Below are 21,102 nucleotides of genomic sequence, written 5' to 3' on the forward strand. Positions count from 1 at the left end.
CCTGCTGCAAAGAAATTCAAGCAGAAACTCTCCCAAAACTCACAAGTTCAATGGATGCAAGAATTGTGAAGCTACTATCAAATTAGGGGGCCTATGTTCATATGTAACTTGAACTGTTAAGATGTTTTTAATTGAAGTAGCTTTTGATTTCAGTAAATATGACCTCCTAATGGTGAAAAATTCAACAAACTAACATTTTCAGTTCTTTACTACCAATAAAATGTTTTGAAACTCTGTTGAGCATAATAATTTGGAACAGGGCATGTGAAGTTTTCATTTTTGAAAAACATCCCGTTATCATGAGGACAGGGCTGTATTTAGGGTTTGGGCTGCCCTAGGCACCCCAAACCTATGCTCCCCCCCCCCCCCCTTGGGAGGGAGTTGGCGGCGCGGCGAAAATATGGGCGTGGCCACAGAATGCCATGGGCGTGTCATAACCTCCAGTGGATGTGGCCAATTCAAATTTCCTAGTAGTGCAGCCCAAAGTCGGTGGGGCCATGTTTTCTCCCCGGGTATGAGTAAAGTGACCCTAAAAAAGCAAGTAGGAAATGTTCCCTCAAAAAAACACACATTAGCCAGTGTTCTCTCGCACAAAATAGTGGTAGGTATTATAATGTGAGCGCCCCAGAGAAAAGTCAGTAACATGACTATGTTCTCTGCAAAGTGCTGCAGAAGATGCCAGCAGAGCTGTGGAGTCGGAGTCGAGGATGCTATAAAACTACATAATAATATGGTAGGTCATTAGACTATGGCAGGATTAGATTGTAAGCTCCTCAGAGGATAGTCAGTGACATGACTACATACTCTGTGAAGTACTGCTGAAGATGGCAGTACAATATAGTACAGTAGTATGGCAGCATGGTGGCGTAGTGGTTAGCGCTCTCGCATTGCAGCGCTGGGTTCCCGGTTTGAATCCCAGCCAGGTCAACATCTGCAAGGAGTTTGTATGTTCTCCCTTTGTCTGTGTGGGTTTCCTTCAGACACTCTGGTTTCCTCCCACATCCCAATACCATACGATACAGATAAGTTAATTGACTTCCCCCTAAAAATTGGCCCTAGACTACGATACATACATACACATATGACTATGGTAGGGATTAGATTGTGAGCCCCCCTGTGGGACAGTTAGTGACAAGACAATACATACTCTGTACAGCGCTGCGTAATATGTTGGCGCTAAATAATTAGTATCAGTATAAAGTAGCCAGGTCTATAGGTGTCCCCAATATAGATAGCCAAGTCTATAGGTATCCCCAGTTTAGGTAGTAGTCAGGTTTTTAAAATTCCATAGCAGGCATAAATATGTGTATCACACAGCCATGACGCACAGCGTTTCAGAATAGCTCTTTCTTCAGATGGCGTCAGACACACACTCCTGAGTGTGTGTCTGACGCCATCTGAAGAAAGAGCTATTCTGAAACGCTGTGCGTCATGGCTGTGTGATACACATATTTATGCCTGCTATGGAATTTTAAAAAGCTGAAATAAAAGAAGATTTTAGACGGTGCGGATCCTGAGAACTTATTTGCTTGGATATCCCTGTGCACTCCAGGGGCGATCACTGCACGTCATTTATCCATTGGTGCTGATCCACTTTATACACTAACTAGGTAGTAGTCAGGGGCGTAACTAGAAATCACTGGGCCCCCTTGCAAAAATTTGGATGGGGCCCCCCCATAGGTGCCAAATAATCGTAATGGGGCAGCGTTTCACTATAAAATAATTGTAATGGGACAGCATTTCACCATAAAATCGTAATGCAGCAATATTTCACCATAAAATAATCGCAATGTGGGCAACATTTCACCAGAAAATAATCGCAATGAGTGCAACATTTCACCAGAAAATAAACGCAATGAGTGCAACATTTCAGCATAAAATAAATGCAATGAGTGCAACATTCCAGCAGAAAATAAACGCAATGAGTGCAACATTTTAGCAGAAAATAAACGCAATGAGTACAACATTTCAGCAACATGCACCAGATAATAATCATACAGTGGGCAGCATTTCACCAGAGAATAATCGCAATGAGTGCAGCATTTCACCAGAGAATAATCGCAATGAGTGCAGCATTTCACCAGAGAATAATCACGAGTGCATAATTTTACCAGATAATAATCGTACAGTGGGCAGCATTTTACCACAAAATAATCGCACCTTGGCTAACATTTCACCAGAAAATAATCGCACCCTGGGCAGCATTTCATTACAAAATAATCGTACAGTGGGCAGCATTTCACCAGAAAATAATCGCAACATTTAGGTAGTAGGTATATAGGTGTCCCCCAGTTTAGGAAAAAGGTATATAGGTGTCCCCCCAGTTTAGGTAGTATATAGATAGATAGATAGATAGATAGATATGTGTGTCCCCCAGTTTAGGAAGTCAGTATGTAGGTGTCACCCAGTTTAGGTAGTAGGTATATAAGTGTCCCCCAGTTTAGGAAGTAGATATATAGGTGTCCCCCAGTTTAGGTAGTAGGTATATAGGTGTCCCCCAGTTTAGGAAGTAAATATATATGTGTCCCCCAGTTTAGGTAGTAGGTATATAGGTGTCCCCCAGTTTAGGTAGTAGGTATATAGGTGTCCCCTAGTTTAGGTAATAGGTATATAGGTGTCCCCCAGTTTAGGTAGTAGATATATAGATGTCCCCCAGTTTAGGAAGTAGATATATAGCTGTCCCCCAGTTTAGAAAGTAGATATATAGCTGTCCCCCAGTTTAGGAAGTAGATATATAGGTGTCCCCCAGTTTAGGAAGTAGATATATAGCTGTCCCCCAGTTTAGGAAGTAGATATATAGCTGTCCCCCAGTTTAGGTAATAGGTATATAGGTGTCCCCCAGTTTAGGTAGTAGGTATATAGGTGTCCCCCAGTTTAGGTAATAGGTATATAGGTGTCCCCCAGTTTAGGTAGTAGGTATATAGGTGTCCCCCAGTTTAGGTAGTAGGTATATAGGTGTCCCCCAGTTTAGGTAATAGGTATATAGGTGTCCCCCAGTTTAGGTAATAGGTATATAGGTGTCCCCCAGTTAAGGTAATAGGTATATAGGTGTCCCCCAGTTAGGTAATAGGTATATAGGTGTCCACCAGTTTAGGTAGTAGGTATATAGGTGTCCCCCAGTTTAGGTAGTAGGTATATAGGTGTTCCCCAGTTTAGGAAGTAGATATATAGCTGTCCCCCAGTTTAGGTAGTAGGTATATAGGTGTCCCCCAGTTTAGAAAGTTGATATATAGCTGTCCCCCAGTTTAGGAAGTAGATATATAGCTGTCCCCCAGTTTAGGAAGTAGATATATAGCTGTCCCCCAGTTTAGGTAATAGGTATATAGGTGTCCCCCAGTTAGGTAGGAGATATATAAGTGTCCCCCATTTTAGGTAGCCTGGAAGGTGGAACAGGCACAGAGTAGCGGGGAAGCAGGGGGGAGGTCCCCCCCTCCGTTACCTGTAGCTCCCGCTCCCCCTTCCAGTCAGTGCACTGTGCAGCCACGAATCCAGGGGCAGCGGCCAGAGAACATCTCAACTCTTCTTCCCGCCGCGCGAGGGAACCTCATCTCTGCATGCCGCTGCCTGGTCTGGTGACGTCACTGCTCAGACCAGCCAGCGGCATGCAGAGTCTCCCTCCAGCGTCGGGAAATTTGAAATTTCCCTGGCCGGCTGCTACCACTCTGCTGGAGGGGGGGAGCAGGTTCCCCTCATTGTGTGCGCGCTCTCGTTGTTTTTTTTTATAAAAAAAAATAATAATAAAAAGATAAAATGAATTGGCATTAGATGGCCGCCCCCCCCCCCGAGGGGCCACCCATGGCACCGGCCCACGGGTGCCTCTTAAGAGATACGGCCCTGCATGAGGATGTTTGTTCTGTAACATTTGAATTATAATCTAATAGTTGATGATTAAAAAATGATGCCAACTGCCACTTGCATACAATATTTACGAAACTCTGAAAAAAATATCATAATTTGGAGTGTGGTGTAGTTTGTCAGACTGCCAAATGGTGAATCTGAGATTGTGCTTCCACTTGTCCAATGTCTACTGTGTTACACCAATCCTACTGAAATGGCCGAAATTGTTGGCACCTCAGAAGTTTTTCTAGAATATCAAGTATTTCTCACAGTAAGTAATGCAGTAATACATATTTTGCTATACACATGTTTATTCCTTTTGAATGTATTGGAACAAAACAAAAAAGAGAGTAAAAAAAGCAAATTGGGCATAATGTCACACAAAACTCCAGAAATGGGAGTATTACTTTGCATAAATATCTTGTATACAGCTATGTTAACACCACCTGGTGTTCTAGTACTACCATCCTCAGCAAAGTCTATACCCCTGATGTTGCGTTCATAGTCATCAACTGCAGGCCACACTATTCCCCCAGGGAGTTCACCTCCATCGTTTTCATTGGGGTCTACATTCCGCCTGACGCAACTACAAAGAATGCCCTGGGTGCACTCAGCGACAGCATCTGCCAACCCAGAGGCCCTCTTTATTATCCTGGGGGACTTCAAGAACGCAAACCTGCAACAGGAGATGCCCCGCTAAGAGCAACACATCTCCTGCTCCACCAGGAACCGCTACACCCTGGACCATTGTTACACGGCCCTCAAGAATGCGTACAAGGCCACTCAGGGTGCTGCACTGGGGAACTCTGACCAGAACCTAATTCACCTGATCCCCACCTACAGAAGGCACCTTGAAACGACAAAGCCTGCTGTCAAGACTGTCAAAAGGTGGACGGCAGAGGCAAAGTTGGAGTTACAGACCTGCTTCCAATGCACCGACTGGTTGGTCCAGGAGGCACGCTCCCTGGAGATATGGGCAGAGAACATCACCCCCTATATCAGCTTTTGCAAGGAGATGTGTGTCCCATCAAAGTCCTTCAAGGTCTTCCCAAATAACAAGCCATGGTTCAACAGTAAGCTGTGCCGCCTCCAGAAACCCAAGGAGGTGGCGCACAAGCACGGCACCCCAGATAAGTTCAGGGAGGCAAAGAATGCCCTTAACTGTGAATTGCGTGCTGCAAAGAGGGCCTACTTTGAAAAGTTGAGGTACTGCCTCCAGTCAAACAACCCACACTAGGCCTTAGAGCAGTTACAAACTTTAAACCATCTCCCCAGCATGTGAGCCCCAGCACCACACTGGCCGAGGAACTCAATGAATTCCACTGCAGGTTCGAGCAACATCCATAGCAGCATGTGTACCCAACACCGTCAACAAAGCCCTCCCTGCTGGAAGTCCACGATGACCTAGCACCAGCAGCGGTCCAGGAAGCAAACGTACTCTGTTACCTCTGCAGACTCAATCCCAGGAAAGAAGCCGACCCGGACAGTGTGTCATCAACTTGCCTGAGAACCTGCGCTGACCAGCTGGCCCCCCATGCTCACCTCCCTATTCAACAGGTCCCTAACGGAAGGCAGAGTCCCCTATTGTCTCAAAAGGTCCACAATCCTACCGGTCCCTAAATAGCCGGGCAACATGGAACACAATAACTTTAGACCTGTGGCCCTATCATCATGAATATCTTTGAACAACTTGTTCTCACACACCTGAAGCATTTCACCAACTCCCTCCTTGATCCACACCAGTTTGCATACAGGGCTAACAGGCCCTTAGATGATGCCATCAACATCAGCCTGGCGTACATCACAGAACACCTCGACAGACCATACTCCTACGTCAGGATCCTGTTCCTGGACTTTAGCTCTGCATTCAATATGATCTGCTCAAACATCCTGATTGACAAAATGGCACATCTCGGAGTCAACTCCACACTTTGCGCGTGGGTAAAGGACTTCCTCTCCAATAGGACGCAGCAGGTGAAGCTTGGCAACTGCTTCTCCGGTGTGAGAACTTCCAACACAGGAGCACTGCAGGGGTGTGTTCTGTCCCCTCTCCTGTTCTCACTGTACACCAACAACTGTACATCATCCGCTGACTTTGCAAAGGTCATCAAATTTGCAGACTATACTACTATCATCGGGCTCATCGGCAGGAAGGGTGTACATGTCTATCGCAGTGAGATCGAGAGAATTTGCAGATGGTGCGAGGTCAACAAGCTCGTCCTTGCCAAAACAGTAGAACTGATCTTGGACTTCAGGAGACAACCCCCTCACCACGCCACAACCAGTCCTTATCAATGAGATTGAAGTCTCCAGGGTAACTAGTGTTAGGTTCCTCGGGACAACCCTAACTAGTGACCTAAAGTGGGGGCAGAACACCTCCAAAATCCATAAAAATGCTCAGCCTACGCCAATTGAAAAAATTCAGTATGCCACAGCAGCTGCTGTCCAGCTTTTACACTGCCACAATGGAAGCTACCCTCTGCTCCGCCACAAATGTTGTGGTATGCAGGAGCTAGCACCAGAGTTAAGTATAAACTTTAAAGAGTCATTCATTCAGCGGAAAGGATCATTGCCACTCCTCTACCATCTCTAGACCTCCTCTATACCGCTAGAATAAAGACAAGAGCTAACAGGATTTTCTAGGACCCCTCCCACCCAGGCTGCCGCTTCATCAAGCTCCTTCCATCGGGCCGATGCTACAGGACCATCCGCCCAAGAACTAATAGGTGAAGGAACACCTTTTTCCCCCAAGCAGCCCTCCAGCTGAACTCCAGTTCCTCAGTGGTACTCTAGGCCTGTTCGGCTCAAACATGCCTGGCCGAGGCACACTGGAGTCTGGACCAGCAAAAAACCCAGCCGCCACCGTGTTGCACTTCTAGGGACAACTCAACACAAGATGCTGGGTGTTGAGAATTATCTCCCGAGCAACTTTAATCCAGACCCTGGGGAGGCCCGATGACAGCTCACGACTGCTCAAGAGCTAACTGCATGTTGTACAACATCGACCATTTTCACTATGTGGCTTTAGGCAAATCAGTAAATAAGACAGAAAGAAAGGGCACATATTCTTTAGCCATGCAGTGTACTAGGTTGTGTGACTTGATGTACATCTAAATACTTACAGTTGCAGGAACTGTTGAAAGAATCCCAGAGTCCATTTTCGGAGCAACTGTATAAAAGGAGGAAAAACATCAGTTCAAGCATGTTTTGGCCTGAATAATACTTACACAACACTGAGCTATTACTGATAACAAAATGAGCAAAATTATTTGCTTAAAATAAATAAATAAGGAACAATAAATAAAGTAATTATTTTTGTTCACATTGGATAATTAAGTAGTTTACCCACAGCTAACAGCCAATTAAACTAATTAATATAGTTATTTGATCTCTGGGACCTTTAAGGGGAAAGTGTTTTTTTCAAAAAAAATACAATAATTAGTCATATGTCATTTGTCAAGTGATAAAACCATAACAAACTTTATTTCAACACATTAAAACTGATACAACATATAGTTAAAAGAAGACATGAAGTGCCACAGTAATTTCATATCACATCCTTCTATATAGCACTGAGAATTTATAATTATCTTACCCACATGGTGTTTGTAATAGTACTATGCATGTGATATGTAACTACTGTGACACTTTTTGTGTCTTCTTTTAACTTTATGTTGTATCAGTTGTAATGTGCTGAAATAAAGTTTGTTATGGTTTTATCAATTGACGAATAACATATCAGTAATTTTTATGTTTTTTTTTTTTTTTTTTAAAGACCATCGTTACTTGTCCCCTTAAAAGTTCCAGAGACTGATTCACTATACAAGTTAGTGTTATGTGAATGTTAGGAATAGGCATGGGTGAAAGAATTATGCTAGAAAGAGTTGTACAGCATTCAAAACAGCACCCAAAGCCATGGTACTAAAAGAAAATCAGTTCCAAAAACCCATGGATCATTCACAAACCCTATACTATGATGATTTTATCAGCTTTGTGTGGAATCAGATGTTACTATGTTCTCTTATTAAAAATACAAAACAAAAAAAATGCTTTGCAAAATAAATGATTTGGCCGAATCAATAAAGAAATGAATAAAGTAATACTTAATTAAGAAAGCTGGGGAAGAAAGTAAATATTGTTTCTTTCTATGCAAGGTGGTCATTGCCTCACTCTAAATTAGGGCATAGTTATAAAAAGAAAAGAAAAGCAGCAGGATGAATTGAGAAGTGTTTCAGGCAATATTATCTGCTCATATTCAGCCAAATGCTTCAGAACTCCTTGGACAGCGCTTCACAGTGCAGATGGACAATGACCCAAAGCATACTGCAAATGCATCCAAAGAGTTTTTGAAGGGAAAGAAGTGGAATGTTATGCAATGGCCAAGTCAACCACCTGACCTGAATCCAATTGAGCAGGCATTTCACTTGTTGAAGGGAAAATGCCCCATGAACAAGCAGGAACTGAAGACAGTTGCAGTAGAGACCTGGCAGAGCATCACCAGGGATAAAACCCAGCATCTGGTGTTGAGCGTTCCAGTCTTCAGGCTGTAATTGACTGCAAAGGATTTGCATCCAAGTATTAAAAAGTGAAAGTATGATTTATGATCATTATTCTGTCCCATTACTTTTGGTCCCTTAACAAGTGGGAGGCACATATGCAAACTGTTATAATTCCTACACTGGTCATCTGATTTGGATGTAAATACCCTCAAATTAAAGCTGACAGTCTGCAGTTAAAGCACATCTTGTCTCATTTCAATCCAGTTGCGGTTGTGTATAGAGCCTAAAATGTTAGAATTGTGTCGATGCCCCAATTTTTATGGATATATATATGTGTGTTAAAACTGTTAAAATGTTTATTTTAAATATAAGTGTTCACCAAAACCAGACCAATAAATTCCTCCTGTTTAGAGAGAGATGGATTAAGATGTAATGGGGCCATAGGCAAGGTACAGTAGTAGATTTGGGCCCCCCTTATGGTCTTTTTGGTAAGATGAAGTAGAGAGAGGTCAGAGAAGGGGCAGGTGGACCCCTTACCACGTACTAGGCCCCAGCCACCTGCCTAGGTTGCCTGGTGGATGATCCTGCTCTACTCCTGTTGTGAGCAATAAACAAAAAACTTTCTGACAACACTGTCAGTACTACTTCAAAATACACACTCACGGCTATGCATTCCACATGAAACATACAAATGGTGATCCCCTATGAGAGTACATAGCTAGCACATCTTTCTAACTGGTCTACTTACAGTCACCTGCCCTATTACCTCTCTACAATAAAAAATGTTTGTGCCACTTCTTACATACAGCTCTAGCCAGTGACTCCTTCCTTCCCCAGCAGCCTTCGAACAGTGATATCACCCTGGGCATAGCTTCTATGTATGTGATTATACCTCTAAGTATAGTTCTTATTGCAATGTGTTTTTTTAATATTCACCTTTTTTTTAAATCTAGTAGCATCTTTAGCATATGGCAACTCATGACATACTTAGATTTGATAAGTGCAGTTTATGCAGCTTCCTATATCACCATTATAATGGGTTATAACATTTCAGCTATATCATTCTGCTGTACCTGTTGCAGTAGCCGTTGCATCAGTTGCCATTGTACTATCTCCAGCAGCCACTGTGGATGTGTCTCCACCAAGAGTCAGTAAAACAGCAATCCACATAAAGAGGCAGCCTGCAAATAGAAAAGCAACAATACAATCACATATATATTTTGTTTTTAATACAACGTTGCATCCATGGTGTGAAGGGTTCAGTACACTCTGTAAATACAGTAAGTATTTCCACCTGCACTCACTATCCATGATCACTGCAGAAGAAGGAGTGCTAAGAACATCACTCTAGTTCCCTCGTTCACAGACAACTCTCAGGGTGCTCCTCCCCATATCGGTATGTGATAAGGCAATCTAGACACCTGCCTGTGCTCAGGTTACAAGTACAGTCATTGGCCTTATAAAGGGTATCGTCTGATAAATCACAAACTCACAACTCAAACTCACAGAGAGGAATACCAGAATTTCAGTATGAAACAACAGAACACCATCGGCCATATGCAAATCACTTTTTCTCCTGAGTTTTCTCCTAGGAGTTAATTTTTCATGTTCGATTTATAGTAACTTTTTAGCAGTTTGCAATGGAAAAAGTACCAAAACATAGTTGAAAAAGTACTATAAAAATTATTTTGACTATTTGTTTGCTTGCTGGTGATTTAAAAGGCATTTTATTGACAAGTTTGAAAATTTCACCTAGGAGAAAACGCAGGTGAAAAAGTGAATTGCATATGGGCCCATAAGTCCATAAATAAAAATGGCCCCGTGTAATATTGCGCGGAAGCGCAGCCGCTCGCTCTCAGAGCGGGGCGGCTGCTTCCGCATCAAGCATGGCGGCGCCGCATGGAGGAGCCGCCGCACGCCACGTGAGTAGCGGTGAAAGCGGAAAAGCCGCCGCGTGCAGTGTGGCGGCTCCCGCGGCGGACGCCAGTGAGAGTGCTGGTGTGGCTGAGACTCATAGTCCACCAGCCTTAAGAGTGACGCGCGCGCTGAGGCAGAGCATATATGACAGGCAGAAGTGAGTCAGCTGACTCTGGCTCCGCTCCCCATTGGTCCAGCACTTAGGGAGGTGCTGGAGAGGGGCTTATGTATATATACTGCTAGTTGGTCAATTCTCTGGTGTCTGGCGTTGCGAACACATACGTGGGAGCACTCAGACCTGTAGTCAGATCCGTTAGTGTGCCGGGACCAGCTGGAGCTGTAATCCTACACTTAGCTAGATTCTGTTGATAGCTAAAGTACTAGTTGATTGTGATTATCTGTTATGACTTTTTGCCTGCCTGACTATCCTCCTGAACTCTGATCTTGTACCTTGCCATTCTGATACTCTGTTGCCGAACCTCGGCTCGCTCTTAGACTCTGTTTCTGCCTCCTGATCTTGTACCTCGATATTTCTGATACCCTGTTGCCGAACCCTGCCTGTACCTTAGACTCCGCCTCTGCCTACTGTATCTGTACCTTATCTGTCCGTGTGTTACGACCTGGCTTGTCCGACCTCGAGAACCGACCTTACGATTGGAGGCGGTTCCCCGTCCTGTTAGTGACACTTCCTCCAGAGTGTCACTTTCAGACAATCCTTCCTACTGTCAGTCTGATTCCTCCCGTCTTGGAGGGTTCAGGTCTTCGGAAGGAATCCGTGCAGCACTCCTTACTGCACTGAGGCCTAGTCCTCTAAGTGTTACTGTTACACCCAAACACTACACTCTACTCAGGTGAACAGAGGTTAGCTGGTATATCGGATTATCGGTGATACTGCAGATCACTTATAATCTGGTATACATCTGTATTCCCCGTGATACTGCAGATCACCGGTAATAATCAGATTCTCTCTGTGCTTCACCGATCGTTACACCCCGTGTCAGCAATGGTCAATAGGATTCTAGTACACAGACAGAATTGTTTTGCGGAGTGCACATAAACACAGTGAGCTTACAACTAAAATATCAGAGTTCACAACAACCTAGAAAATGAGTTCAGTTAGAATGGGAACACAGCAGGTACTACCTAGCACTGATAATAAACATATCAGAAAAAAATGCAAAAACACCACAAGTAAAAAGTTTACTCAGAAAAGTCACGTAATTTGACATGAAAACACCTGACATGGCTTTGCACCTTCACCTGATACAGCCTCACTGGTAGATGCAGGGCCGGGCCGAGGCAGAGGCTGGAGAGGCTCCAGCCTCAGGGCGCAGTGTAGGAGGGGACGCACAATTCATTCAGCTGTCATTCCTAATTGTGTATGAAGCAGAAAGAAATAAGAAAAGGGGATACATAGCAGCGACTGCAAGCCAGATAACTAGATATTAAGGTGTTGGGGAGGTTGTGAGCCCTGTGGCCCTCTTAGTCTAATAGCAATCTGTGTGTGACGGCTGGGGTGGGAGGGATGGAGGGGCACACTTTGGTGTCTCAGCCTTGGGTGCTGGAGGACCTTGTCCCTGCTCTGGGTAGATGCACAGCTATGTCTGGGTTTTTACTCATCCATATTTATGCAACAGAATAAAGACATTTTTAGGCTATTGCAAGCCTTTCTTGTTATTTTTTGCCTGGGAAAGCCTGTTTTTACTGCATCTGGTACAGAGGCAAGACGTTTGGGATCCGGAGTGCTCTTTTCCATTTCCAAATGGCTTCAGAAGTCTATGGAAGCACGCAGGCTCCCGAAGCCTGGCTGCTTCTTACTGCGCACGCGTGAGCACCCTCTCTCACATACTCGAAGTACAGAGCTGCCGGTCTCTAGGAGCCAGAGTGCTTCCGAAGTCTCCCACGGCTGGAGATTCAAACTGAGAAGTCTGCGGGGGAATGAGGACAACGGGAGGAGAATGGGAAGGCTCTATAGGACCTAGAGACTTCCCTCTCCTTAGGAGAGTATCTGTTTTTTGTTTAAATTTCGCTTCAGACTTTCTTTAAAGTTTATCATAGAACACTCTCTTTTATTAGGCCAGCAGGAGACCTCCTAGCTTTAACCACTTGCCGACCACACACTCATACCGTGCGGCGGCAAAGTGGTAGCTGGAGGACCAGCGATGCATATCTGCGTCGCCAGGTGCCTCCCTAATTAATCAGGAAAGGCCGCTCGCACGAGCGACCGTTTCCTGTTAGATCACGGAGCGGGTCTCCGTGAATAGCCTGCGAGCCGCTGATCGTGGGTCGCAGACTAAATGTAAATGCAGGAGACGTTTGTCTCTTTTGTTTACATTGAACGGCGCTGCTGCGCAGCAGTGCCGTAAGGCAGATCGGCGATCCCCGGCCAATCAGCGGCCGGGGATCGCCGCCATGTCACAGAGGACATCCTGTCACAGGCTGCACAGGACAGATAGCGTCCTGTGCAGCCCCGATCACCAGGGGGGACAGGTAGGAGAGGGAGGGGGGGGAGGGAATTTCGCCGCGGAGGGGGCTTTGAGGTGCCCCCCCGCAACATGCCAGCCAGCAGGAGCGATCAGACCCCCCCTGCACATCATCCCCATAGGGGGGGGAAAAGGGGGGCGATCTGATCGCTCTGCATGCCACCTGATCTGTGCTGGGGGCTGCAGAGCCCACCCAGCACAGATCACAAAAAACAGCGCTGGTCCTTAAGGGGGGGGGGGGGGGTAAAGGCTGGGTCCTCAAGTGGTTAAAGATCCATGTAATTAGGCAGCAAATGTTTATCTGATAAATGATCAGGCAAAGGAACAATAAAATGTAATTTCTGATTCACTCCTTTTATTATAATAATCCTTTGTAAACATTTGTATAGCGATTTTCTCCTGTTGGACTCAAAGTGCTCAAGAGCTGCAGCCACTAAAGGCGCTCTCAAGGGGCCACCCTGCAGTGTTTATGCTTGGTACACACCATGCAATTTCCTGTCAGATAGATAAGTCGAATTATTTCCGACAGGTCCTATCTGATTTCTGATCATTTTTCTGATCTTGTATAGAAGTGATCGGTAAATAAACCTTAAAAATGATTGGAGTGCCATAAAATAGGCCTAAACTTGGCGAGTTCCACTAGAACCCCTATAATCAGGGATACTGCCCTCAAATTCCCGTTCCCTGGGAAACTGCAGCTCCAGGACTTGACGTCAATTGGCGTTAGGCGGCCCTGGGGCTGCCACCGTGTTCACACCCATTGGCGTGATGCGGTCGTTAGGTAGTTAAGCTTAGTGCACTCATGCGAGAATTGTCACTAGTCAGGGATAGGGAAAGGATCCCTCAGAGGTTAATTTGGTAAACAGTGCTTTACTGGCACATCCGTAGCCTAGAGGCTAGCAAAGTGTTCTGTTGCTATGGAGAGGGGCGGAGGGATGGCGATGAGCAGACGATGGTTCAATCGGTCTGCAGGGGTTCAAAATAGCATTGCGATCACTCATGCGTGGGCATTGGAGGTCGTTAAGGATTCGACAGGACAAATCCTTAACGATGCCTGATGCCCAAGCGATTATGATTGGCAGCCACGCATAATGATCATGTGAAAAGCTACCATTTCAGCTGACGGTTATTGCATGCGTGTATGCGTAACTTTTAACAAGATCATTTGGTGATTTATACACCTGTATTTTACCTAAAATACAACTAAAATCAAAATGTGTGGGTCAGAGGACTATTTAAATGTAATAGTTAATACTAGATTTCTTTATTTTACACAGTTATGCAGCATTAGCATGTTGCAGAGCATTTTGTAGGAAAAACTGAACTTTTAATCTTAGTCAACCAAAGGAACATACAGCCTGAAAACCTTGGTAACAGTCAGGCTGATTATTAGGGGAAGTTTTTAAAATACCTGTATGTTTTTGGAAGAAAAATTACCTAAAGGATACACAAACAAATAGAGAGAATGTTTAAAAATTACATGCAAATACTGATATTGCTAATGCTAATGGTACGTATACACATGCGATAACTGTAGGCCGAAACGACTGACAACAATTTCAGCCCATGATTGTACTGGCATCAGGAAATCCTTAAAGATCCCTGATGCCCGAGCATAACTGATCACAATGTTATTTTCAATACTCCCAACCGATAAAAGCTGCTCTTTCATGAACCAATTGGTGTACCTTTGCCCCCCTCCATAGCAACAAAGCACATCGCTAACCTCAAGATCGTTCCCTGAATTGTCGGTAGAGGGATAGCTTCCCGATCGCCGGTAGGCAACAATTATCATATGGGTGTATGTAGCTTTAGCATAAAATACAAGACCTAAGCAAAAGGAACAAGAGTCCTAACCTCTAGACAACCATGCTGCTCCCAGAATCCAAACCATCTCCATCTTTAAACATTTCACAGTTCTACCATTAGAGGACTCTGAAATATAATGCAGCTACTAAACTGATGAAACTGAAAATCCCTTTCTGATCTCATGGGAATAATCTGCACTATGTGTATTTCATTCCTCTGGGAAGTTTTAGTCATGTACCTTCACTGAATGTTGACACACAGCTCGGTCTGCTGGGAATAATACAGAAATTGCCAGAAGTCACCTTTTTTCCAACTGAGTTCTCAACTTTGGATTTAAAACTTGGAGCCTAAGTTACTAAGGTTTTTGTGGCTGAAGAAAAATGGAGCATGTAAGTGATCTAGCTAACCTGGCCTGGATTTATAGAAAATCCACCTGCACTGGGGCATCTTTGTAATAAAAAGAGATGAGCAAAGACCATAGCCACCACTCCATGGAGATTCCAGTTAAATGCACTGCAGCTTATGAAAGGGGCACATTTCACTCTTACAGACTGCGATAGAGAGTCTTACTACACCCTCTGGCAGGGTCACACTCGCTCAAAATTGTGTGCGTTTTCTACAACGCGAAAACACAGGCAAAACTTTCATAAAAAAAGTTACATAATGCTTTCCAATGCACAATGGTAATGTGCATTTTCCTGCAGCGGAAAACCAAACCCCCCCCTGTAGCTTTTTTCGAATATCGTGTGCGATTTCCTCAGGAGAAAACTCAAGAGAGAAGTGAGTTGCATATTGACCATTGTCTTTATAGATAAGGGCAGTTTGTGCTGTGGTTTTTCATAATTGCCAGCACTGACCTGCAGGTTCACAAAGGATCAGACAAACTGAACAAATTACACAGCGACTATCGATAATTTGTTGATCTAACTTCTATTTTATCCATCTCACTTTTCCTCTGCTACTATCTTCTGGTAGAGATGTTTCCTGTTTATTTATTTATTTTAACAAAAGCAATACTGTACTTTGCATAATAGCATATATTGTAACTCACCTTGTAATAGTCGGATTTGGTGCTTTTTACTTTCCATTTCTTAGTGGATACTCGTGACAGAGTTGGTACTATCTTGCCTCTGAAGAAGCAGGTTATTTTGCGAAACGGCTGTGGGGCCTAAGATTTGATGTATATGTTTGGAGGGTGTCGGGAACTAAATAAAGGGTGACTGCATTCAACTGGTGCCCGGAACTTTTGCTTCTTTACAACAATACTCGACCCTAGAGAAAGAAAGAAAACCGCATGTAAATGTCAAATGTGAGAAAAGGTCTCAAGAAGTAGTAAGGTAACCTTAAAGGGGCATTTTTGCTAAAATCTGCATTTTAATGGATTTAATGTAAAATATGAGCAATGATGGTGATGTCTGACATATGTATAGAGGCTGATTATAACTTATTTGTACACGTACAGTACTAATTTCCACTGAGGCAGTCACATCAGAAGATACATTTACCTGACGCCGATTTGGATTAAACCATCAGCCTGCAGGAGGCAACTGTACCAGCTGTGCCTGTGGCTGGATGGTTTAACCCACTGTTTGTTGGTAAAAGGATTGCCCCATCTTGTAACTGCACTCTCGTGCAGCTCCTCTGCCTAACAGAGCTACCTGTATATCGCTGCTGAAGGGAACCGCTATTCTGTTTCCCTGCACAGAAGCTGGGTCGCGCTGATGTGCCTGTCTGATCGGAACTTCAGAAATCTTCTATGACAGAGGAGAGGGGCCGGGGAGGATCATAGAGGAAGCGGCCGCCGCCATTGCCAGCTCAGACGGAAACAGAGCGGCGGCCGCAAGGAGGGAGGGGGGAGCGGGCATGATGCCTTGGAGAGGGAGTGGTCAGGATGCTGTCCCAGGGCCCATTGCCGCCTGAGGAACCTGCCTCACTCAGCATCATGGGCCACCCGGCACTGCTACTGATACTGCTCCCTACAAGAGGAAGCAACTTGTACTGTTTTTTTATTCTACTGTCGCAAACTTCAATTGCAAATGTACCTCAATCACACTGTACAATCATTACATCACATTAAATCACGTTACACATTAAAATTACGTCAGAAAATTCGGTAGTGGAAAAAAAACTGAACATTGCAATAATGTTTCTCAGAGGAAAAGGGCCTGACTTTATTTCTATGTAGCTGTATCTTACAGTAAGTGTTTTTGTTTTTCTGATGGCTCTTACCTGTTACCAACAGGTTTAGGACCAGTCTCTCTACTCATGGGGTAACCTAAAAGTTTCCTGTATTCCTTTAAAAACACTACCTGGAAAGATGGCCAGGCTAATAGCTCGCACACTATTCTGGCAATTTGACTGAGCAACTACCATTCAGTGAGTGCTTTTGAAAATAAAGAAGACCCTGAACGGCAGTGGCGTAACTACAATTCATGGGGCTTCCCAACAAAACTTTGGTGGGCCCCCCAATGTTTACACCCCTTACCCTTGGTGCCCTTCATTGCCTTGGGGCCCATCTCACAAAGGTCATAACACAAGTGTGACCATCATGTTCTTCACACCCATATCAAGTGTAGCCAAAAAAAACACCTGATCTGAAGTATAGTCCCCTGTATTGGAGGAAGGGAAGGTTAGTAGTTGAGGCCCCCCACATCTCTGGGTCCTCCTGCTATTGCAGGGGCTGCTCCGCTCTAGTTACGCCCCTGCTGTGAAAGTAAGAGGTCATAACCATAAGATTACAAGCACTTGCTATAACTGACAGGTATTTAGGAAGTTATTTACAGTGCATTTTCCCGTGGGACAAATGTAACATTTTACAGTGTAGTAGGATTAAGACACATATAATATTTGATACAGAGAAAGGCAAAAAAAACCCCTAAAGGTGGTCACACACCATACAATTTTTTTTTACATTTATTTTAAGTTCAAGAATTACAATCAGTTTTTCTGATTGATTGCAACATTTGAAAAATCAATGTACCATATGTTCAATTTCCCTCCAATTATGAAAAAAAAAATGATTCAAAACTCTGAAAAAAATTGCTAGCTATTCTACACCATTCAACTTTCCCCAAAAAAAAAAACACCTCTCCTGATTGACATATCGAAAAAAAAAATAATTGTGAAATTCAATCAAATTTCTCAAATGAATAAAAGAAAAAAAAAAAGCTTACATTTTCCTGTACAAATTATCATTTTCATTGGATTACTGTAAAAGTGGATCATTTTATCGTGTGGCCATCCTTAAAAAGAAAAAAAATCTTCTAAACAGGCAGTCAGATAAAAAATCCCTGGATCAACTCTGCCAGGAATTACCTAATTATAATGGTTAAGGGCTCTGCTACTGATACAGGAGACCTAGGTTTGAATCTCAGCTCCTGTAACTCAGTACCTATTCAGTAGGAGACCTTGGGCAAGACTCTCTAACACTGCTACTGCCTATAGAGTGCGTTCTAGTGGCTGCAGCTCTGGAGCTTTGAGTCCACCTGGAGAAAAGTGCAATATAGATGTTATTTGTCTTGTCTGGTATTATAGCAGAGGTCAGGAACCATTTTGGTTGAGAGAGCCATAAAAGCCACATATTTTAAAATGTTATTCTGTGAGAGCGATACAATATGTTTCAAACGGGGACAGTGCGCATGCGCAGCAGAGGGCCATGTTGCCCTGTTGCCATTGTGATGTGTGTATAGTTGATCCACTGGGCAGCCGAAGTGTCAGACACGTCTTCAGGTTCTTTTGGGTTTCAGCAACATCAGCAATTTCCCCGAGAGCCAGACAGAAGAAATACCGACTAACAGCTTGTACAATTAGCTAGCTGACTTGGGGGTTGATTCTCTTGTAGGACGAGATCGCTGCACTTGGCCAAATAGGCTGCTTGTCAAGTGACAGGCAGCCTATTGGGCCAAAGTGCAGGGATCTCATCCTACAAAGTCACTGGACCTGACAGGGTTCAGAGTAGGACAATTGAAGCAACTGTTTGTTTTAAGGTACCGCGGGAACGTTAGTAGTGAATGCTACAGCAGAAGTGTACCTACTTTGAAAATTTTATTTGCAATGCCACACTACAGGAGTTGGACAAAATATTAGAAACACATTGAAAATCAACAAAATATATTTTAATATGGTGTAGGTCCACCTTTTGCGGCAATTACAGCCTCAATTCTCCGAGGTATTGATTCATACAAATTGTGAATTGTTTCCAAAGGAATTTTAGCCCATTCTTCAGTTAAAACACGCTCCAGTTTTTTTTTAGAGACGATGGGGGCGGAAATCAAATCTCTAATAACGACCATAAATGCTCAATAATGTTGAGGTCTGGGGATTGTGGTGACCAGATGAGATGCTCAACTTCATTAGAATGTTCCCTGTGCCATTCTTTAACAATTCAAGCTGTATGGATTGGGGCATTATCATCTTGAATCATGGTATTCCCCTCCAGAAACAGTTCTTGAACCATAGGATGAACTTGGTCGCCCAAAATTCCTAAATAGTCTCTGTACCCCAGATCATCACAGAACCCCCTCCCCCCCCCCCCCGCCATGTTTTACGGTTGGGAGAAGGCAGTCTGGTCGAAATGCTTCTTTCGGCTTTCTCCAAACATACACTCGGCCGGAGGTCGGAAATAAGGTAAACGATGATTCGTCAGAGAAAATCACATTTTTCCACTGCTCGAGGCACCAATTCTGGTGGTTTCTACACCACTCTAAACACTTTTAAACATTTGTCTTTGAGAGTAGAGGTTTTCTAATTGCAGTTCTTCCGTGGAATCCAGATTTGTGCAGCTCCGGCCAAACAGTTTTTGTGCAAACTGGGTTCTGTAGGTGTTCATTCAGCTCTGCAGTGATTTTAGGAGCCGTGGTCTTGCGAGCTTTTCTAACTATTCGATTTAGAGTCCAACGGTCTCTCTCAGACAACTTCGACTTTCAGCCACAGCTGTGCTTTGCTGAGGACGTTTTTCCTTCTCTTCAAAAAGCAGTCATTACTTTTGAGACAGTACCTCTTGAAATGCCAAGCATTCGGGCAGTTTCTGTTACAGTAGCGCCTGTCATACAAGCACCAACAATTTGGCCTCTTTGAAAGTCTGAGAGATCTGCCATATTTATAAATTATAACCAACTTTAGTTTAAATATCTGTAAAAAAAAAATATTTAATTAAACATATCAAATAACAAAAATAATAAACAAAAAAATTTAACATATGTCAAGTTTTGACTGCTTAAAACATGTTCAAAGATTATGATGCCAAAATGTTAGGTGTTATTATTTTGTCCAACCCCTGTAAGCTGCGCTGCTTGAGCAGTGTAGCTTAGTGGAACAACCCCTACTGATTTGTCTGTGAGCCAGATGTAGCCATCAAAAGAGCCACATCTGACTCTCGAGACATAGGTTCCCTATCCCTGTATTATAGCTTCACCTTTAATAGTAAGCTCAAATAAGGCCTTTACAAACATTGTGTTTTCCTTTCCACTACTGTCAAAAAGTTTTGAATCTGAGTGATACCATTTTTGGCTAACTTCTTGCTTTTACTGATGGTTCACAGTACAACACTAGTGCTTTCCACTACTGTGAAACTGACAGGTTTGGCTCTTAGTAATAACATCCCCCCAGGCTCCTTTGTCTGCATCATAACGTTATTTCCTTCCATTCCCTTGAAGGATGAACTCGAGCTGCCCATGAATTCTAGTGGCTTCCTGTGCACATCCGCATACTGTTCCGCAACATGCCATATGAAGAGTGTATGTCTTTCTTCCTGAAGAACTGGCAAGAAAGTCATCTCATTGTACAGACTCAATGAATTATTTCCCATACTTATACAGCAGCACTTCCATCTTACACAGAGCATTGAAGATTACATGAGCATGTCTGATTTGTTCCTGTCTGTATTTGTTTAGGTTTTGTGAGAAAAGTTAAAGAACATCTTTCATTTTATTTACTAAAGTAACAAATAATGTGCTATGTTCATTAAACAGCAGCTGCTAGTAAGCAGACATTTTTTTTCTGACTGTGCTAAACTGGTTAGAACTGGAGGACCATGCCATTTCTCCCAGATCTGTGCTGCGTGGGCTCTCCAGCCCACAGCACAGATCAGGAATCAGCCAGGGCGATCAGATTTCCCCCCTTTTTTCCCCACTAGGGGGGTGTCCTGCTGGGGGGGGGGGGGGTCTGATCGCCGCCGGCTATCTTCTCAAAGCCCCCCTCCGCAGTGATTTTCGGCCTCCCTGTCCTTCCCCTGGGCGGCGCAGGACGGAGATCTGTCCTGCACCGCCTCTAATAGGCTTCAGCCTATCAGACTGCTGCGATCCCCGGTCAATCAGAGGCCGGGGATCGCTGATCTCCTTTACGGCGCTGCTGCGCAGCAGAGCCGTATGATGTAAACAGCAGGGATTTCTTCCCTGCGTGTTTACATTTAGCCTGCGAGCCGCGATCGGAGGCTCGCAGGCTGTTCACGGAGACACCCTCCTTGAACTGACATGGAAAGGCCGATCGAAAGAGCGGCCGTTTCCATGGGAAACCACTTGCAACCTGCCGACGCCTATCGGCGTTAGGCGGTCGTTAAG

General features: G+C 44.0%; 1 protein-coding gene across 4 annotated transcripts in view; it reads right to left on the reverse strand.

Annotated features, from left to right (window-relative positions):
* LOC137546493 (uncharacterized) overlaps positions 1–21,102 on the reverse strand; it is a 142,372-nt gene that overhangs the window by 91,863 nt on the left and 29,407 nt on the right. For all 4 annotated transcript variants that reach the window (XM_068269031.1, XM_068269032.1, XM_068269033.1 and 1 more), the window contains exons 2-4: positions 15,597–15,817; positions 9,410–9,517; positions 6,960–7,006 (exon numbers count right to left, since the gene is read on the reverse strand). In XM_068269031.1, the coding sequence (XP_068125132.1) occupies positions 6,960–7,006; positions 9,410–9,517; positions 15,597–15,633 (192 nt within the window). In that variant the 5' untranslated portion in view covers positions 15,634–15,817. The remainder of the gene's footprint in view (positions 1–6,959; positions 7,007–9,409; positions 9,518–15,596; positions 15,818–21,102) is intronic.

This window comes from Hyperolius riggenbachi, chromosome 2, assembly GCF_040937935.1.
Source record: "Hyperolius riggenbachi isolate aHypRig1 chromosome 2, aHypRig1.pri, whole genome shotgun sequence".
NCBI lineage: Eukaryota > Metazoa > Chordata > Amphibia > Anura > Hyperoliidae > Hyperolius > Hyperolius riggenbachi.